The following is a 16634-nucleotide window of genomic DNA, read 5'->3' as shown; positions in this document are numbered from 1 at the left end:
AGATTTCTATTTGATGGCTATTATGGTTAATTTGATCAAAAATCCCACTACTTTGGCTGCTGTACAAAGCTTTTAAAGGTAGAAACAACAAAAATGAAGAAACCAGGAAAAAATACATCATTCTGCAGCAAATCCAGTTTCTTGCTACAAACTGTTTCCTTTGTTGCAAACCTAATTAAATGTATTCTTCCCCCACATCTCTGTTTCTTGGGTAATATACTTCACATTACAATAACACACGACATATTTTTATTGTAGGATAGTGTGTAACAAATTAATTAAAAATGAACAGAAGAATATAAAGTGATCCATAACAAAAACTGCTCATTTTGCTGAACATCTTAATTACAATACCATCTCCATGAAAAGGGTCATTCATTAAACATGTTTAAAATCTGAAATCCTCAGTTTAAAAATCCTTAGTTTTTAAATAAGTGTTTAAATGTATTGAAGTAATCTGAGTCACTTTAACAAACATACTCTGCCAAATATGGTCAAGTAAGGTCAGAGAAATTTACTATCCCTTCAATGTATTTTCTAGGATGGATCATAGGATAGTTTTCCTAATAACTAAGAATGGAAAAATATATGATAAAAACATACAAAGCAAACAATTTAACAAGAGTGAACAGAATAGTGCTACTGAAGAAAAAAAGCAATTTACATTGAGAAGATACAGTTTAAAATAATTTCTGAACTTGCAGATATTTTAAACACACTAAGCAGAAGGCACATTTTATTTGAAAGGTAAATTTACATTAGAAGGTAAAAAAGTTAAGCCTAGGCAACTTTTTCCAACTAACAGCAGCATAGTATGTAGTCAAACAACTGTAACTCAATTTATCTGAACTTTCAATAGAAAGATCTGTTTTTTAATTCTTTAAACCAGCTTTGTTAAAGGAGACATTCAAGTTATAAATAACAAAGTCTCTTTTATATACACCCCTCAGACTATGTCGCTTTCGTCCTGAAAATCCGTTTGTCAAATTTTGCTGAGCTTCGTAACTATCAGTACCCTCACAGTCTGGTCAAAAGCACTGCAGACACACAGACCCCTTTTGTCAGGGCTCCAATCAAGGCTAGAAATGGGCTGTGTTGACAAAGTCACATTCTGTAAGAGACTGACTGAACCTGCAACCCCCATCTCAACTCCTTCAGAATCCTTCTTTGAGCGCTGAGCAGGGTACTCACTGCCAATAAGAAATAAAACAAAACCAGACAAGCATGGTTTTAGAATATGTATCATAGACAAACACTACAAGAAATACCCACCCACAAACGCACATATTTGTTTGTTTTTCACAAGTCCAATTAGAAGGTGTCTCGGGTTTCCTAGAGACACTGAAAACATCTGTGCTAAATATACTGAATCATAGTTAATCCAGCTAAGTCAATTTAAGTGAATAAGGGATATAATGCTACATGATAAAGTTCACCCCAGTTCAGGGAATCCATACAAGGCCATCAGCACCATTTGAACCCTGCGTTAAGGAACAAATTCAGACCCCCAACATCCAAGCGCCAGTAACCAAGCCAGGCATCTCTCACTTCCAGGCTATGGAGCCACTCCATCTGAAGTAGGCTCCACTGGTGCTTACAAAGTCCACACACAGGAGTAAGAGAGGGTGGCCAGGGGATGAAACTGAAGGATCCATTGGCTGTGTCCACTCCTTGTTACCATGTGAAGTGTTACCGCAGAGCAGTGCTCTGTGCCATGTAGAGAACATACACCCCAAGTACAGTCCTCTGGAACCAGCTCATTCTGCACAGAGGAACTGACTAGGGATCCTCCATGAACTCCCCTTGACTCTCAGGATTAGATCCTAAATGTGAAAAGCAGCATTGTCTAGTGAACTGAGCATAAAGCAGTGAGACAGAAACACCCAAATTCTAACATACCCTTTGTCACTTGTTAGCTGTTTAGTTTTTACCCTTGGGCAAGCGACTTAACGTCTGTCTCTCAGCTTTCTATATATAACTATAAGGATAATATTAACTTACCTCATGGAGTTGCTATGATGACTAACTTATGTTTGCACAGAGCTTCTAATATGTAAAATGCTAAGTGTTATTAAATAATTTAAGTCCAAAGGTTTTTATACACTTCTCAGCAATACCTGCTACAACAAGAATTTTAAGAAATCTATTATTCAGTTTAACATCTCATTAACTGACAATATAATTTAGATCTTGATTATATTAGGTTAAAGATCAAGAGCCAAATTCATCCTTGTCGTAAACCCACAATGCCAATCAAGTTACAGCAGGGACTTTTTCAGTCTCTATTATCGAGTCCTGCCATGGTGTGAGAAATTACCTATTGTTTGTAATTTAATGAATTTAAATACATTTTTGGTTTGAACATGGGCTCCATACTCATTTTCCAGGAAGACTTTTTACAATACATGGTAGTTTTGTTATTTTTTCACCTAATTTAGAGTGGATAGTGAACACTTACTATTTCCAGAGATGAAGGCTCCCAGCTCCTCCACTAGTGATAAAGATATCCCTGTTCTGTGGCAGATGCCGAACTTGCCACATGGTGGATTTGTGAGCCTAATAAATACCAGAGTTAGACAAAAATTAGTTACAGATTAGTCTTATAAGTAAGGACTTAAGCCCTGATAAATATATCTGTGAGTGATTAGAGTAACTTTAAGCATATTAGTAGTTGCTTTCAAGGGAGTATTCACCTTCAGTATGACTAGTAAGGTAAGTAAAGTTAAACGTGCACATGTGCTTGCAAGGCCATAATCAGATACAAAAATCATGTAACTACTGGATTTCCATATTCAGATATGAAGTAGTCATTATAAAGATAATTATTACCGTTAGCCTATGACTCTTTTCAACAATTACCAGAATTTGCTATCACACGTATCACAAAAGCCATGAAAAAATGAGTAAATATAAAATTCAAATCTAAATCATGTAAGCAGGTCATGTAGCAAGATGCAGAACAAACCAAAAAAGGCTTCAATTATAAATCTCTGCTAGTAAGCAAGTTTTTGCATATGTCCCAAAAGGAATTAACACAAATTATGATAGGATTTTCATTTTAATGTTTTGATTGCCATGAACACCAAATAAATTAATAAGTTTCATCTATTACAAGCTTTGATGATGTCAAAAAGAAGCAAATTAAGGATAATAGATTGACATTGACCTATTATTATTCAAAACAGTCACATGAGTAAATTTATCATTAAAATGCCCGGTCTTGCCAGTGAATTTTACTCTGTCAGACTGCTACTCATACAGGAACTGCACCAAATAATATGGTGGGTAAGAGATATTGGGGAGGAAGAGAGAGGCCACTAGGGCAAAGATTCTCCATCTTTTGCATTCTGTAGACCACTGTATAGAAGATCTTCTCTCTGGACCTACCTCCACTCCCTATATCCCCAGTCACAAACTGCTTGTTTTTCTGTGGACCCTTAGTGTTTCATTCTGGGAACCTTTCTTTCACTCTATGCATCCGAAGAAGTGAGGTTTTTACTCACGAAAGCTTATGCCCAAATAAATCTGTTAGTCTTTAAGGTGCCACCAGACTCCTTGTTGTTACCATTGCACTAGACTCAGAATAACTCATTTTATCTTGGGATACAATTAAGATTCAAATCCCATCACTTTAGATTGCAATCACTTTTACATTAAACTTCCAGGGTACACATCTACTTATTAGACCAATAAATAAGAATACTAAAGCACTGGAAAAGACCATCATCTCTGATAGCTAATAAGTGGTGTGCTCCAGGATAGGCTATCACATCTAGAGAGAACTCAATATTCACATATGTCCCGCTGGCCTGCAAGTAGTGGACATCCTCCACATATCTCATTTCTCTGCTTTTACATCCTCCTCAATATCTCATATTGTGGTGAGCATCCTTCTGGCCAAGTCCACCCACAAAAACCCTGGCCTTAAATGGACAAAAGGAAACTCTGCTGAATGACAACACTCCCTCCTCCTCAGTGAGTAGATCAGGAGCAGAAGCTGAGCCTGAGTCCCCCACACAGCAATATACAGAAAGCCTTCCCCACTTTCCACCTCTTGAAGTGATGTATGTTACCTTTCATATGGTTGGTTCATGTTTTCTGAAGTTAAGGTCAGATGTTAACAGGTACCTAGCACTCACAAATCCCATTGAAGTCAGTTGGATGATGGGGTGCTCATCACATCATATGACTGCCAATGAACATTCAATCTGCCCATCCTCACACCTCCTATGTAATAACTTTAAGCTTGCAAGGTGTCCAGAGCAGCTTTGCAAGAGTAAGTATGACATTTCTCCCTTAACAAGAACAGCCTTCCCTTATACTGTACCTTCTCTGAAATGGAGGCAAAACCTTTGGTTGGATGCTGAGTTCTCATATCAAAAACATGAAACTTTCCTTCGAGCGATGTGGCCACTAATTTATTCATTTTTATATCTTTCCTGTCAAACTCCACACTGCAAACCTGGAAATATAAACACACACACATTCATTCTGAAAGTCAGCTTATCAACGAAGAAGGATTTATTTTAGATTTGTAAAATATGGGCCATCATAATCTCTAGGTACATTTACAATGGTAATAAGAATGCAACTGACTTAAGACATAACCAGATTCAACAAAATCATCTAAAAACACCTGAACCCACTCAAACAGCATGCTCTCAAAATACCTGCATAAATTGATAGGACCTGCAGCATACTCTGAAAACAAACAAAATAGGACAATGGTTCTCAACCTCTTCCCTGCTGTGAGCACAAGTTACAAAAGAAATGAGTTTCAGGGCCTGTCCATCTAGCCATAAAGAAAAGAATGATCCCCAACCTAAGAATCCATGAACTAGGATTTGTTGACCCAGTGGAGAAAAAATCCTCCGTAGATTTTATCCTGGTGAGAATCTGAGTAGGTTTCAAATAGATACAGTGACCCTTTAATTCTTCCACATTACAAACAAATATAAATTAAAACATGCCTTTACGACACATTACCCCATTCTTAATGTTGGTCTCCCATCGCAATGACATGTTTTTTAGGTCAAATAATTTAATGTCACCATTGTCATAGCCAGCACACACAACACGCTCCTCTTGATTGTAGGCATTGCCTGGAAATAGAGAGACAACTATTTAGATGTATAAAAAATTATCCCCATCACACTGTAAAACAGTCATGAACGAACGTCTGCAATTTTAACCTGTATTTGTGCCAGAAACGTAATTGGAATGTTTGTAATGAATGTGTTAGGTGAAGGATCTGATTTTCAAGTAGTCTTCAAAATAGCTAGTTCTACATCTTAAAACAAAAGTATCCAACTGCTCACCCCCTGATTTCTGCCTAAATTGCATACACCACCTCATACATGTATGCATCTCCTCCAGAAATGGATGCGTCTTCTTACCAATATATCTTCCTGGGTCTAATAACCAATTTCTGCATATCAGTTCAAATAGATGTTGGTGCCTGGAAAACTATAGACAACTTCTCTCTGCTCCTATATAATATGATGAATTTTCAGAAAATATTCTAATATATTTAATTCATGCAATTTAAAAATACAATATTCTCTAAACAGCAGATGACGTGCCTGATCCTGATACTCCTACTCACATACGTAATCCAAAAGCATGCGGCATCTGACTATACTCTGAACCATACACAGGCTTTGCAGTACAGCACAGCACAGAGACAACTTTAGTAGACCTTCTCTTGCAGTCTTCAACACATTCCATCATAGAGCACTACTGACCTGCTTACAAGACCTAGCTGTAGGGGATGATGCAACACTATTATGAATCATTTCTCTCAAACAGGACCCAAGAAATTATGACAAAAAGCGGCTCATCTCTAAGAGCCCTCGCATATGGAGTTCCACAGAGATCAAAACTGTCTCCCTCATCTTCAGTATCTGTAGAACTCTTGGAAAGGATCTGAGAGATATGGGAGCTGTTGCCAAAAATATATTGGTGACACCAAGCTCTGTAATGCCTTCTCAGCTGACACAATCACCTATGCATCACTGTCTGAAAGAAATTAGCAGCAGGGTGATGAGCAGATGGCTCAGACTGAACTCAGGCAAGATTTAAGCAATGCTGAAGGGAAAAGGAACTAATGAGAAGCTAGTGAAGGCTCTGCACATCACTTGTCAAGGTAGTAGGAGGGAGGGATAGCTCAGTGGTTTGAGCATTAGCTTGCTAAACGCAGGGTTGTGAGTTCAATCCTTGAGGGGGCAACTTAGAGAATCTGGGGCAAAATCAGTACTTGGTCCTGCTAGTGAAGGCAGGGGGCTGGACTCAATGACCTTTCAGGGTCCCTTCCAGCTCTCTATATATACAGTACACAGTCTCTGGGTCTTAGCCCTGGTTTACACAACAAACTTTTGTCAATATAAGTACATCACTAAAGAGTATGGAAAATCCACACCCCTGGATGACACAGTTATATCGACCTAACTCCCGATGTAGACAGCTGTATATCGACGGAAGATCTTCTCTCATTAACATAACTGCTAACTCTTGGGGAGGTGGAGAACCTACACCAAATGGAGAAGCTCTCCCTTCGGCATAGGTAGTGTCTTCACTAAGTGTTACAGAGGCGCAGCAGCACTGTACATGTAGATTTCAGAGCAGCAGCCGTGTTAGTCTGTATTCGCAAAAAGAACAGGAGTACTTGTGGCACCTTAGAGACTAACAAATTTATTAGAGCATAAGCTTTTGTGGACTACAGCCCACTTCTTCGGATGCATATAGAGTGGAATAAATATTGAGGAGATATATATACACACACATACAGAGAGCATAAACAGACAACTCCCACCTGTTTCAGTAATAAGCAATGCCTTCCATTATTTTACCAGAAAACTACAGCTTTTACTATGGATTTAATGACAGTAATCCAAGCATTTATCACTAGGCTGATCAATTTAACTCACTGAATTTCTGGCCAATGATGGAGGAACCCAAAAACACCAGCTTGTACAGAACACGGCAACTGGTCTCCTTAGCAAGAAAAATGCTGAAAACACAGACGGATACTCTGCTCACTCCATTAGTTCCCAGTTCAACACTCTGCTCTTAATATTTAAAGCACTTAAGTTGGAGCTGTGCTACATCAGACACAGGCGCTCAATCCACTGAGTCAGCTAAATTCTTCCTGGACAATGCAGCTAGAAGTACTGGGATTAATCTTTCCAGAGTCAGAGATAAGACCTTCACTGCAGGAGGCCACTGTCTGTGGAATAGCCTTATGTCTTTTTGTAAATTAGGTCCAAACCTGATTCTTTTCAGAGTATGTTGCAAGACTTGTCTTTGATGGTTTTGGGAAAGTTTTTGCAAAAAGACAATGAATAACAATGCTATGTAGTAAGCAAAAGCTAAGGAACACGAGAGCAGTGAAAAGCAGCATCTGCTATGGCGATCTCCATACAAAACTTAATTACTGTATGAGGTACTAAGGTACTTATCTAGTCTTTACTTATGCAAGTTATCCCATTGAAGTGCCATTTGCATGTGTAAAGACTATTCACATCAGGAAAGGCAGAAGGATCAGATTATTTCTGAATGAAAATGCACAACTAAAGGGAAAGATGCACTAAATATCTTCAGGGTAAATCCCAGTTTATTTCCCCCATACACAGCTGAACACAGAAGAGCCATGTGAGAGGAAGGAAAAGCAGTAATTGGCCATTTCCCAGAACCAAAAGGCACTGCAAGAATGGCATGGGTTAAAAAGTACAGAAAGTAGTATAAGTTGGACATTATCACATTTCTTGCCTCAGAAAGTTTAACAGAAAGAGTCACGATTTGTTTGTTTTGATTGTCTTGATTATTGCCCCCCTGCTTCCAGTGGCAGACCAGATGGATAGATATTTTGTTGCTTGCAAGTTACAGACTGAAAAGCTTATCAATTTACCAAATGCTACTGTCCAGCAGTCTCTCTTGCTCTCGCCTTGTACTGGTTCCATATTAGCAACAGGTGTATCTTTTTGTCTTGGGTCCCACACTTTCACGGTTCCTGTAATAATAATTATACTGGATTTTAGATTACTAATACAGTCGCGTATTGTATGCATTCTCCACTCTTCAACTTGCTTTAGGGAAGACATTACAAACATTTGCATGTCTGTTCTCTAACAAAGCTGACTGCATTTACAGGAAAAAAAACAGAGCAGAAATGAGGAAAAGGATTTGTTTCAATACTTTAAAAGTTCACTGATACACAGTCTATCCAATTTCAACTAAGGAATAGTATGATTCACATTGATAAACAGAATTGTATATAGTTTGGTTTAAGTTCTAGCTTTCTTCCTTCTTTCTAACCCTATCATCACTCCATGGAAGTGGTACAGTTTCCACAGCTCATTTGCCATAGTTTGTATTTACCTTGTTTCATATTCTTTCCCTCCCACTCTCCATTATGTTGATGTTTGTTTTTTGTTTTTGTTTTTTTGCTACAGCCTCTAAATGAAAACTTTGTCCCGTGTTGGACTCAAAATAGAACAAACAGCATATAGATCTGGTTGCAATATAATTGTAACCTTATCTGATGGCAACCAAGGGTTCCCATAGTTGAAGAGACCAACCTCGGCACTGCCAAATTCACTAGGCAAAGAAAAATAACTGCCAAGGTGTGGTAATGGATTGGAGCAATCAATAACTCTGGCAATCAACAAAACTTAAGTAGCAAACCAGATTTCCCACTGGCACTCAAGTGTAAACTGCCATCTCCTCCCCACCCCCACATTTAATTGCATTGGTTTTCAAAACCATGATTTTTTTTTTGGAAACAAAGTTCAGTCCTCACTGGGCAATTTTCAACATACCATAGGGCTAATAGCAGCAGTCACAGGAGCCACCTGTAGATACCTCTGTTATAGCTATCAGCAGCTGCTTAAAAAAAGTTGCAAATGGCTTTAAAAGATTCCACCTTATACATGAACACCAAAAGGCATGACAATGTGTAACAGGGCCTCTATCCCTTTAAGGGCAGCTGTGACCTTGAGTCAGCCAGCCTTGGCTGCTTTAAGAAGTGGCATTCTGGGACTTGTAGGAAGGACATGCCAAGCTAAAGTAAGTCCTCTGACATGGCTACAGTATAGGAAACACCTATGGCTCAGTCAGTTAGTGAAGAGAGAGACCCCTGAGGAGGCTAAGCCTGCTGGGCAAGGGAACCTCAGTTAGGAGGGTCTATAAGAAAGGCCAGACTGGAGGCCTTGGATCTGGACTAACAGTCAAGAAGAGTGTGGGAGGGAGCCCATTCACTGGCCCTGCACCATCAGGGAAAAAACTGTTTGAATCTAGGGAGGGCTTGAAAGGACTGTGAAGTCTTGGAGAGTGAGCTAGAAGACTTGCTTTGAATTGAATTGTTATTTATGTTGATAAGCCAGACCCTAGAAGGGGAGTTAGTTCAAAAGCACCAGTAATGTGGCACTATGATTTACATGGAAGAAAGTAAATTAAGGCAGTGAATGTTCCCAACTGGATAAGCTGCTGCTAACCAATTCCTTCTAGGCCCCACATGAGCTGGCTAAACTGTATTTTATCTTGTTTGGCTATAACCAAGTTCACAACAGGATTAGGCCAGTTTTTAAAGTTTCTTGTAAAGTCAATGTGGACTGGGCCCACAAACTCCAATCAAATCTTCTAAATAGTATTTTCTTGGCAAAGATTAAAAACTTTAAGGCTTGCTAACTCACCATCTCGGCTCCCAGTCACAATTTCTGGTGCTCCTTCTCCAATCCCTAAGCCACCTACGCCATCTATACTATTTATGATTTCTTTATGGCCCTTCACAGAGTATACTGGAATCTCTGGAGCTTCCAAGTTCCTAGACAACAGAAAAGAACAGACAGTATATTGTATACGTGTTCCATGGTGCTCTACTTTACCGTACAAAAGGGAGGGAATGCTGTATCCGAATGTAGGCTACAAATGCAACATGATGTCTCAGACTTGTGCTGAGAACAAAACTGCAAAGTTACAACCATGAAGCTTTCTTCTAGAAATGTCTAAAATGGAAAAGGGTAAAACTGTTTCCCCACTCATGTGTATGATTTAATCTACTTTTGAGGCTGTTCAGAATTGCTCTATTGCCTCAAAAAAAAAAAAAAAGTATGGATCTGTAATAGTCATCTGACTATTCAATCTTACCATGCAAATGAATCTGCCCTGGCAGCTATGTGCCTTAACTAGTCAATCATTTAAAATCAGCTAGTCTCAGTCAGTATTGCACAAATCACTGGTCAGAATGAGCAAGAAAATAATTTCCCTCAATTAGGGATCAGATTGCAACTAAAGCTGGCTAAATTCTGTGAAGCAGAAATTTCTTTGAGAGAACAGATTTACATTTTTTATTAACGTTTAAAATTAAATATACACAAGTTAAGAGGGAAGGTACTGTACATCTGGGGTCAGGCTTGAGTTAAGAGGGATTACAGGTATCGGTTACAAGGATCATGAGATACATACATGTCATATAACCAGCATAGACCCAGATTGGGGTGCGGGAGTTTTTAAAGCGTCAGTGGATAAGTGGGCTCGGGTATGCCACCCATGGAATGTATTAAAGAGTCCAAGTCAGTATCAGTGTAGCGAATAAGTACATGGGGGGCGGGGTTATCCCTTGGTTCGTCAGGGAAGGAAGTAGGTTATTTCCCTGATGGCTACATCTAGGTACTGAATGTCATTTATGAAAAAGCATGTTGAAGCCAAGCAGCTGGAAGCTTACAACAATACTGGTTAAAGGGAACAGTGCATACAGATCTCAATCCACCCAAACACAAAGAGCCACGTAACACGCTATTGAGGATATCTGCTTTACTATTTGTCACGGAGTGTGGGGGGACACAAGGCCCTGCACCCCCGGCTTCCTGCGATTCACCATGACTCTCAGCCAGCCAGTAAAGCAGAAGGTTTATTTAGACGACAGGAATACAGTCCAAGACAGGTCTTGCAGGCACAGACAACAGGACCCTCCCTCAGTTAGGTCCATCTTGAGGTCCCAGGGCACCCCAGCCCCCTTAGGAGGTCAGAGCCCCGTCTGCCTCCCAGCCATATCACCAGCCAGCTCCTGAAACTCTGCCTTCAGCGACCCCTCCCACGGCCTTTGCTCAGTTTCCCGGGCAAAGGTGTCACCTGGCCTCTAACCCCTTCCTGGGTTCTCATGTTACATGCTCAGGTATTCTCCATCAGTCAGTCTCCCATCCCCCAATGCAGACTATCCTCGCCACACTGCCCTGTCAGCATTCACAGACCACAGTAAGAACAGTCCCAGTTCGTCACGCTATTCAATTCATTTTTCTATGTTAAACTTCTCACTGTCCTACAAGTTGCCTGACATCGTACTACTCACATTTATATTTGGTATAAAAATTTTAGAATAGTATTTTAGTCTAGGACAACTCCAAAAAATTAGAATCCCCACATTACAAACTTTTAATATTGTTTATTAGGATGGACTTGGACAAAATGTTGTAGCTAATTGTATCTTCAGTGGGGATTTAAGATGACCCTTTGGATGCATTTTAACCAATTCTCTGCCTGAAGCGCTTCATATTTAAAGGAAAGTCCATCATTTGTGCTTTAATACTGGTTGTCTATTTGGAATCCTCCCAGGTTCTTATTTTTCTTCTAATTTTCCAATTCTGCTTTGTCTCTCCTCAATTCCTTGTCATTTAAAGAACAACCATACAAACTAACAGTCACTCTCTATCAATACCATTCTTAATATTCCAATGAAATGGAATCTGTCACTAATGTCTTGGTGGAATGCTAATAAATTGTATCAGATAAATAAAATCTAGTTTGAAAGTCTGTAAAGGTTTCCTTTTATATTTTCAAAAAATTTACCTACTTGTATTAATCTGAACATGTTCTCTGAATCGGGCTGTTGGTGACAATATCCAAAGCATTAAGAAAAAAGTATTCATAATCTGAACTGTAAATTGAATGTTAAAAATAAACCTAATTTTAAAAACTGCTAGAACATATATGGCTGTTATTTTTTTTTACCCAAAAGCCTCTTTTCCACAAGACAGGTTTCAGAGTTGCAGCCGTGTTAGTCTGTATCCGCAAAAAGAACAGGAGTACTTGTGGCACCTTAGAGACTAACAAATTTATTTGAGCGTAAGCTTTCGTGGGTTACAGCCCACTTCATCAGATGCATGTAGTGGAAAATACAGTAGGAAGATATATAATATATATATATATATATACACATACACACAGAGAACATGAAACAATGGGTGTTACCATACACACTATAAGGAGAGTGATCAGTTAAGGTGATCTTTTATCAGCAGGAGAGAAAAAGAACTGTTTGTAGTGGTAATGAAAATGGCCCAAAGTAAAACTATTTCCCCATGCTTATTTTCCACTCCCCCCCCCCCCCTTCAGTTCCTCATATCTCCTTGTCAATTGCTGGAAATGGGCCATTTTCATTACCACTACAAACAGTTCTTTTTCTCTCCTGCTATAAAAGCTCACCTTAACTGATCACTCTCCTTATCGTGTGTATGGTAACACCCATTGTTTCATGTTCTCTGTGTATATATACATCTTCCTACTGTATTTTCCACTATATGCATCTGATGAAGTGGGCTGTAGCCCACGAAAGCTTACGCTCAAATAAATTTGTTAGTCTCTAAGGTGCCACAAGTACTTCTGTTCTTTTTCCACAAGAGGAACCTTTAGGAATAGGAACAGCTTTCTGCTACCTGGAGATAGAAGATTTAAATGAATCGACAATATTGTGTTTTGTCTTAATTTTGTTCAATAGTTTTACTTAGGATGTAAACTCTTCAGACTGAGATTGTCTCTGTCTGAGTGTATATGCAGTGCCTAGCACTCAAGGGGATCTGATCCATGACTGGGGTCCCTAGGCACAACTATAAAACAGATAAACACACAAAAATAGGGCAAATACAATAGGCCCGAACTGTGAGTTCAAGTATATCATGTACAGTAAGGGGTATCCTGAGAGGAGCTAGTATTCTTACCATATATTAAGGTTTCCACCAAAGTCCCCAGTAGCTAGATATCTCTGCTGTAGAGATGTAGCACCAAAAGTTCCACATTTAATAGGTTTGGCCTTTTCAATCTAAAAAGGGTAAATTTTTTGTCAGCATATTAAAAAAATCTCAACAAAACCACACAATGGATAAGCAGCTGCTTGAAAGCCACACTACTAGCAGGCTTCAGTGAACTTTCAATAAGATATTTAGTATGAAATGCAAATGAAATATTATTTGACAAAGTTATACCACACTTCAGTTTATTCTATGATTTTAAAATTTCATATCACTGCAGAGTGTGGATTTGATTTTAATGAGCTTCTAACAAAATAATCACTCATTCTCCTTCTCTCTACCCCTCTCACTAATGATACTCAAAGGATGTTGTCTCTACTGATTTGCAAATATATAGCAGAGGGAATTTTAGCTCTTCTCAGAGATCTGCTAGCATGAACATAAGAGATAATTAAGCCATTCTTTCTATTAGTCTGGAGCAACACTGTTTGTGTGCCTTCTATTTTGCATCCCTACAGAACCCTATAAATTGAGAAAGTTTATGTACTATTGTCCCTGTAGATCTTAAACTCGCTTTATACAACTGAGGCACTATTGTTACTGCAGATTAGTAAATCCTCAAAGGTTACTTCAATTTAAAAAACAGCTGCTCCATGTAGTAGTCTGTGCACCTAAAAAAGACATCATGGTGCCTAAAATTGATGAAACCTTGTATAACTAGTGTCATCAACAATGTATACATGTAGCTACTGACTGAATACCTACAACCACTCAACGTGGAGAGGACTCATGAAAGTCCTTAGTTATATGGCCAAACAGTGGACCTTATGAAGGAAAATTTCGGCATTCCTTTAAAACAAACAGTAAGTTTTGAGAATTTTACTTGAAAAGATATCATTTTCAAGTCTAACTAAAATAAACTGATGCGAAGAGATTATTAAAACTCAATGGATCAAAAATCATGAATTAGACTCCCAAAATGATGAGATTTAAAAAAAAATTTAATTATTTTTATTATTTTTATTTGCCCTCTGGGTTTTAAGCACTCAGGGTCACATTTTGAAACTTTTCTCCACAGCCAGAGCACTAGGAATTTTGTTGTTGTTTTTAAATTAAAGATGAGATTCCCACAATCACATGAATCCAGGAGCTGGAGCTTTAAATCGCACCCTCCCAACGTGAGAGCAGGCAACAGTGTAACTAGGCTACATCTCCATAACAGGAGGCTGTTGAAACCTAACGATGCCCAGTCACCCCAATTCCTTTTAACGAGGAGCAGATAAATGTGGGTATGTTCCCAATAACATTCCCAAAATCATTAGCCTGGCTATGTGCACAGTTGTGAGACAGTAATGGAGAGAAATTGATTTAGAGAGGAGGTAGCATTTCCCCCTCACCCCCACAACTGATGAACAGAAAAGATGACAGGTAGAGGACCCAGTCAGAGGAACCTCAGCGAGTTAGTGAGAAGCATTTAAGGTCAAAGAGTACTGGGCTGGAGGATGCATATTATAGTTTGGGGGTAAGGGAGGAATATGGATTGTTTTTTTTTCTTGTATGGAGGTGACATGGCTGAAGTGGAAATATATGAGCTCTTGTTAAAATTTTGGCAGCACATCCTGGTCTAAAATCCAAATAAAGTATAGTCTGATTTGTAAAATCTCGATTAGGAACAGTGCACTGGATAATACAGTCATATATACATACAGCAGAAAAAGCTACCTGAGCTGATTTTAGAAAGCAAATTAGCAGCCAGCATTACTGCAAGGTGTGTGTTAAAATCCTTGAGATCCCCAAATGCAGCAAGAAGATACTACTCTAATTACAACAACAACAAATATTTTGCCTCAAATCAAGAAAAAAAAATGTTACAGACAGAAGGTTTTTGCCATCCTGAATTGAACAGCAAGAAGTCAGACTAATTTTTAAAAGGAGAAAAATTAAAACGTTCCTTTCACATTTCTAATGTATTACGTTTAATGGGGGGAGGGGAGAAAAGAACTCTATACAATACAGCTAGGATATTTAAATGCCATTGAAGTTGCTTGGAAGAAAATTTTAAACCTATTTTAAAAGAGCCTCAGTGGTACCAACTCCTTCACCATCTCTTCACACCCTCCCACAATGCATATAGCTTGTATGCTGTTGTGGCAGCAGCACAAAGTGAGAAATGAAGCTAACCAGTTTCTAGGAAATATCAATGTAATACCTGTCACTGACGTAGATGCATTTTAAAGATGCCCTTAAAAGTTTGGGTTTTTTAATTGGGTTTATGTTCTTTTTTATGACACAAAGTTGGCCTGAAAGGTTACTGTTTACATTTTTACCTTGGCAATGTTCTCCCTCCTCCCCCATCCACATTTAGAAGCATCCTGTGTGCAATTTGATTGCCGCCCTTCACTCCAGTGATGACTGCATTTCACTGCTACATATGTTTTACCAGCTGACTTTGGGGTCATCTGAGATTGAGGGCATGTCTTCACTAGCAACATTAAAGTGCTGGCTGCAGCAGTGCTTTAACGTGGCTGTGTAGTCGTGGCAGAGAACTAGGAGAAAGCTCTACCAGTGCTATAAAAAAACCCACCTCAAGGAGGGGAACAGCTCCCAGAGCTGGTGCAGTGTATACACTAGCACCATGCAGCGCGCAGGGGTGTGTTTTTTCACACCCCTGAGCAAGTTGCAGCGCTGTAAAGTGCCAGTGTAGACAAACCCAAAAGGTGCCATTAAAATGTAGCATCTGAAGTGAAATTCGTGTCCCTGATTGATGACCGCAGGGGGACGGACTGAATGGCCTGACCAGAACTTTTCCATCTTTCGTCTGTCTGGAGGGGAGAGACAAGTGGGCCCATTCTCTGCAGTTTTGCAGTGGCCACGTCTACATGGTGGGGCCATTTTAAAAAGTCAGGGGATAGTTTTGTGCTTCCACGCGGCACGGGGCCGGGATGGCTGACGGGCCGGTGTCGCCACAGGCTTGTGCTCCGCAGCGGACTCCACGCAGGGCTGGCGCGTGCCCCCGCGTTGCTATAGCAACCACGCCTCGCGGAGCCGGGGCCGTGTGTGCTGGAGGAGCAGGATTGCCCTGGGGCCTGCGGACAGCCGCCGGGACAGAGAGCAGCTCACGGGGCGGGGGACGGGGCCACAAAGAAGGGCCCATAAGAGAGCCATGGGCCTGAGAGCAGCAGAGACACAGACGCGGGGCGGGAGGGAAACAGGCGTAGCGGTTCCCGTGGGGCGGGGGGTGTCAGTGTGTGAGCGGCAGCCCCCGGGGGCGGCCCCGGGCCGGCCGGACACTCACCTCGCGCAGCAGGCTGAGGCGGCCGCTCTGCAGCTCGTAGAGCTGGATGACGCCGGTGCCGCGCGGGACGCTGCCGAGGCAGAGGAGGCGCGCGCTGCACGGGACCCATTTGCACTCGAACACGGTGTAGTTCAGCGACTGCTGCACGTGCGTGATCAGCTGCGGCTTCTCCAGCCCCGCGCCCGACATACTGCGCGCCGGCGCCGCCCCAACCGCCGCGGCCTGTGGTGTCTACACACATGCCAGGTGCGCAGGCCCAACGGTCACATCCGGGGCTCAGCGCACCCTCCTGGTCAGGCATCACGGAGGGCTCCTGGGAG

General features: G+C 40.5%; 1 protein-coding gene across 1 annotated transcript; it reads right to left on the bottom strand.

The window, feature by feature from the left end:
• Positions 1-232: 232 nt before the first annotated feature.
• DNAAF10 (dynein axonemal assembly factor 10) lies at positions 233-16503 on the bottom strand. Its single transcript, XM_024110189.3, has 8 exons — positions 16315-16503; positions 12990-13090; positions 9690-9820; positions 7907-8008; positions 4987-5102; positions 4328-4462; positions 2459-2556; positions 233-1190 (listed from the first exon to the last, which is right to left on the bottom strand). The coding sequence occupies exons 1-8, from the start codon at positions 16501-16503 to the stop codon at positions 983-985; spliced, it is 1080 nt and encodes a 359-aa protein (XP_023965957.2). The 3' UTR covers positions 233-982.
• Between the last annotated feature and the right edge of the window lie 131 nt (positions 16504-16634).

This window comes from Chrysemys picta, chromosome 3, assembly GCF_011386835.1.
Source record: "Chrysemys picta bellii isolate R12L10 chromosome 3, ASM1138683v2, whole genome shotgun sequence".
Classification (NCBI taxonomy): domain Eukaryota; kingdom Metazoa; phylum Chordata; order Testudines; family Emydidae; genus Chrysemys; species Chrysemys picta.
This window is presented reverse-complemented; position numbering and strand designations above follow the sequence as displayed.

Bases quoted from the DNA above. Each gene is read 5' to 3' on its own strand.
- DNAAF10 (XM_024110189.3), bottom strand. From the start codon at position 16,503: ATGTCGGGCGCGGGGCTGGAGAAGCCGCAGCTGATCACGCACGTGCAG. The intron at 8,009-9,689 runs GTGAGTTAGCAA...TTATTATTACAG, and splicing joins TGTGACTGGGAGCCGAGATG to GAACCGTGAAAGTGTGGGAC. The intron at 4,463-4,986 runs GTAATGTGTCGT...TTATATTTCCAG, and splicing joins AGACCAACATTAAGAATGGG to GTTTGCAGTGTGGAGTTTGA.